Source organism: Ovis canadensis, chromosome 5, assembly GCF_042477335.2.
Source record: "Ovis canadensis isolate MfBH-ARS-UI-01 breed Bighorn chromosome 5, ARS-UI_OviCan_v2, whole genome shotgun sequence".
Classification (NCBI taxonomy): domain Eukaryota; kingdom Metazoa; phylum Chordata; class Mammalia; order Artiodactyla; family Bovidae; genus Ovis; species Ovis canadensis.
Genome location: NC_091249.1, coordinates 60,299,746 through 60,304,192, shown reverse-complemented (window position 1 = coordinate 60,304,192; position 4,447 = coordinate 60,299,746). Strand labels below are relative to the sequence as shown.

At 58.1% G+C, this 4,447-nt stretch overlaps 1 protein-coding gene across 1 annotated transcript; it reads left to right on the top strand.

Moving 5' to 3' along the window:
• The first annotated feature begins 1,500 nt into the window (after positions 1-1,500).
• SMIM32 (small integral membrane protein 32) lies at positions 1,501-3,121 on the top strand. Its single transcript, XM_069589798.1, has one exon. The coding sequence runs from the start codon at positions 2,101-2,103 to the stop codon at positions 2,410-2,412; it is 312 nt and encodes a 103-aa protein (XP_069445899.1). The 5' UTR covers positions 1,501-2,100; the 3' UTR covers positions 2,413-3,121.
• The last annotated feature ends 1,326 nt before the right edge of the window (positions 3,122-4,447 follow it).

Here is a 4,447-nt window from a genome sequence, read left to right as displayed (position 1 = left end):
CCCATGAATCACAGTACACCAGGCCTCCCTGTCCATCACCAACTCCGAGTTCACTCAAACTCATGTCCATCGAGTCGGTGATGCCATCCAGCCATCCTATCCTCTGCCGTCCCCTTCTCCTCCCACCCTCAACCCCTCCCAGCTTCAGGATCTTTTCCAATGAGTCAATTCTTCGCATGACGTGGTCAAAGTATTGGAGTTTCAGCTTCAGCATCAGTCCTTCCAATGAACACCCAGGACTGATCTCCTTTAGGATGGACTGGTTGGATCTCCTTGCAGCGCTCCTGCATCTCACATAGCAAGCAGTCAGACTCTCTGTAGGGTCAAGACTTAGGCTCACAAATGTTCATGTTAGGCAAAGAGCTTGCAGAGGTGTTTCTCCTGGGCTGAGCTGGGCTTTAAAGGAATGAGCGCTGGCCAACGGCAGCCTTGTACACCTTACTAGTCCTTGTTAATTAAGCCTGTGGGCAGGTATGAGGTGCAGTTGGGGAGAGGGGAGTAAAAAAACTCATCTTCCCTCCGGTTCCTGCAGCCAGTGCTCACCAAGCTCTCCCATGTCCTGTACCCCTTGACAGGGGAAGAAGGTATGGGGGAGAGAGACGGAGTTGTGCCCTTGGCTCACCCTGTAGGGGTCTCGGAGCTGGGATTCAAGTGAGAAGTGAAGTGCTGGGCGTGAAAGGGAAGGAGGCACCGTCACTCCTAACCCTTAAGGGAGTGCCTCCTTCAGAACCTTGGGGGCAAGAGCTTCCTTCTGTTCCATCCCAGACCATGACAGCCCAGGGCAGTCGGTGCTTCTGAAGAGCCCAGGGCCGTGGTGGCTGGCACTGGTTCCCATTCTAATCTGGGAGGCTTGGAAAACTTCCAAAGGAGGTGAGCACTGTGGACTTCTGGAAAGGGGACACTCCCGTGGTCCTGCTGACCCCTCACCTCTGTCCTGGCCACCAAGAGTTTGCCAGGGCTGCTACAGGCAGGTGGGCCACATCTGTCTCTGGCCCTCTGTGTCTGAGCACTGCAGGCCAGGAGCACTGAGAAGGTGAGCTCACATGTGCGCTCCACTGGGGAGGAGCAGGGCCCCAGGAAGCAGCTTCAGCTCATCTGGGAGCCCTCTGCCCCTGCGCTCAGCCTCTTGGCCCTCCCAGAACTACTCAGTCTTGGGGCTGGGAGCCAACTGGGCTGTGCCTGAAGGTAGAATGTCCATGAGAAGGAAGAAAGCAGGTGTCCATGCCTGGCTGAGCCTGGTCTCCAGATCGGTTTGCTGTCTATATTGTCTGTTTTGCGTTGTCTCTGTTCATAGGTCTGTAATCGGCGCTTAATCCATCTGTCTTTCCGTGACCCTGTGTTTTTCCTCCCTCCCTCCCTCTCCGTGTGTCCCTCCTTCCGTGAGTGATGTGAGGCCGGGCCGGGGGCAGGCGCAGCCCTGTCCTCTCTCGCTCTCATTGGCTCGCAGCCGCTCCCCGGGGACAGTCGCCAGCAGTCCCGCCCCCGCCCGGGACCGGAGCTCGCGGGGCCGCCTCGGAGCTCAGTCTCCTGCTCTGGACTGGAGCGCAGCAGCTGGAGCCAGCGGGGACAGGCTCGCCGCACACCAGGTGTCTCAGCGGGGACTCAGGGCTGCAGAACTGCTCTGAGACTCGGCAGCGAGAGGACGCGGAGGACTCCCGGACTGAGCCCTCGGTGCACTGGTGTCTGGAGGTGCAGAGCAGGAACCCCGAGCTGCGGCCGAACGCACCACTCACCTCTCTCCGCCGCCGCCGCCGCCGCCGCAGCCCAGGGGTGTCCTGGAGCCCGGAGCTCACCGGAGCTGGGGTTCGAACTGAAAGGACGGCCGTAAACCCAGGTGACTGATTCAGAACCGTGGGTGGCGACGGTGACAGATCTGAAAAGTCCGGGGATCGCGGGTGCCGAGCCGTCCAGCTCGGAGCGCTGGGGTCCACCACCCCGCAGATAGGGCAGCTGAGTGCGGTGGCGAGGAAGCAGTCCGGGGCTTCGCAGTCCCCGCGGTCCCGCAGGCACCTGGCTTGCGGTCGGTCGCGCGTAGAGGAGCGGGCAGGGCGCACCATGGAAGCGAAGTGAGGCGGCCGGGGGTCGGCAGCCCCGCGGGCCATGTACGGCGACGTGTTCAACACCACGGGCGGCCCCGAGGCGGCGGTAGGCGGCGCGCTGGCGCTGGCAGCCACGGTCAAGGCGGAGGGCGCTTTGCCGCTGGAGCTGGCCACCGCGCGCGGGATGCGGGACGGCGCGGCCGCCAAGCCCGACCTGCCCACCTACCTGCTGCTCTTCTTCCTGCTGCTGCTCTCCGTGGCGCTCGTCATCCTCTTCATCGGCTGCCAGCTGCGCCACTCGGCCTTCGCCGCTCTGCCCCACGACCGCTCTCTGCGGGACGCGCGCGCGCCCTGGAAGATGCGGCCGGTGTAGCCACACCGGGTCCCGGTCTCGCCACCAGCAGTAGGTATGAGCTGGGCAGGGTGTACCTGATGCCACTAGGAACACTGCACTTTGACCCCCACACCCTTCCCGCCCTCGAGCAGCACCGTGTGCATCAAGGGAGTCGGAGGCGTTAGGAGGCTGCAGAGGGTCCCCATCCTCCTGGTCGCGGGGAACTGCGCTGCTCCCCTGGTGGAGGCTTTCTTCCGTGGGCAGTGGGACCAGCCGGGGTGCCTTCCTGAAGACAGCGCATCCGCTGGGACCAGGGAGCCTTCCTCGCCGCCAGCTGACTTCCCTACTTTGCCGAAGGAGCAGGCGAGAGGAGCGTGCAGCTAGCCAAGCGCGCAGCTTCGTTCGAGCTGCCTGTCAGGACTCCTTGGCCCTGTGGCCGTCTTCTTGCGGTTACTACCGCCTTTCCGATTCTTTGGCACTGGAGAGTCCCACTAGGATCCGAGTGTGAGCTCAGCTGGACTTAGGAACGATGGCTCTCAGAGGCTTCGTCCCTGGGGTGGGAAGTGAGGGGACGCAGAGTTTAAACGGGTGCCGCCCGGGTCCGAGGACCCAGTTTTCTTTGCCCGCACAGGGGAAGGGGAAGCTGGTCTGGAGGCACCGGGTTCCACCTGCAGCACTCTGTGGTTAGGGTGTCCTGGGGCAACAGGGGCCGCATTTCTACAATAAAACCCGCACCGAGTTAGACCCAGTACTGAGGATGCTCTGGTCATTGGTTGCGCCACTTGGGAAAGGGGCATAAAAGGGGATCCTGAGCAGGCTGACCTAAGCACAGCCCGCCTCCCACCTCCAAGTGGCCCAAGTCAGTTTTAATGGACATTTGCACCTCTCCAGCTTCACCTTTCCCCAGGGTCAATCAGTTGCTTGCTCTGGCAAGTGTTTGTCAGAGCCGACCTCAGAGAATTGCTGCCTCATCTGCTAAAACAAAAACAAAAACTCCCTGTAACAGGGCTCCATGGAGATCCTGCCCTGTGGGGCAGTTCTTCCCACCAGGCATCCACTCTGTGGCTCTCAGAGGCTTTCTGGGCCTAAGCCCTTCCAGGAGTAATTTCTGGACCAGAACCACCTTGTGAAGCAGGGGCCTGAGGGTCAGGTGGTGGGAGCAGCTGTTCAGTACTTCTTCCCAAAGTAGACAGGAGGCCAGCTCTGGAGAACACGGCAGGAAAGGAATGGATGAATAAGCCCAGCTTGGAGGAGCTGATTTCAAAGAAACTGGGAGGGAATAGAAAGAATTGTAATAATCTTGACCATTTTCAAAGTTAACCTAATTCTAGGGAGTCTCTTTGTGGCAGCTTAAAATAGTTTCAGGAGTCACCTAGCTCATTAGGGCACTAGAGCTTAGAGAACGTTTGACTAAAAGGAGATTTGGCAGATTATTTAATCAAGTAGTTCTAAGCCATGTAGGGGTCACTCAGATTTTGAGACTCTGAAGAATGCTAAGGATGCTTGTCTGGCAAATGCATACAGGCACACAATTCCACAAACTTTTTGTGAGGGTTGTTGGACACTGAAACTTACGTAAGGATCTAAGCTGAGGCTTAGAAAAGACCTACTAGCGCTCCAGGCTTAGGCCAGAGCTCCCTACCACCACTTCTCCTCCTTCATCATTCCCAAGGAAGGATCCTTGGAAGTGCCCAAGATTCTTCCTGTTCCTATCCCATGAAGCAGCAGAGATGAGCATCTGACAGTTCATCTTGGGCTTGACTTCCATATCTTAGAGAGCTAACACCAACCAAGCCCCAGTGGAGCTAATTCTACAATAACCTCAGACAAGAGTTTGGCTTTTGGAAACGCAGCCAAACCTTTCTAACCTACAGTAATGGTAACTCAGCTAATCTGTGTGACCCTTGGCTATGGAGAAGACTAAATGGAATAAATGTTGAGGGTATGAAAGCCCTGACTGGCATAATGGACTCACACACTGCTGCTTTCAGTGGGGACACTTCAGCTTTAATCTAGGGGCTGAGAAGATAGGAGACTAATACAGAGGCAGCATAGTATATTCCTCCCCTACAGC

Excerpts from the sequence above, each read along its gene's own strand:
- SMIM32 (XM_069589798.1), top strand. The coding sequence starts at position 2,101 with ATGTACGGCGACGTGTTCAACACCACGGGCGGCCCCGAGGCGGCGGTA.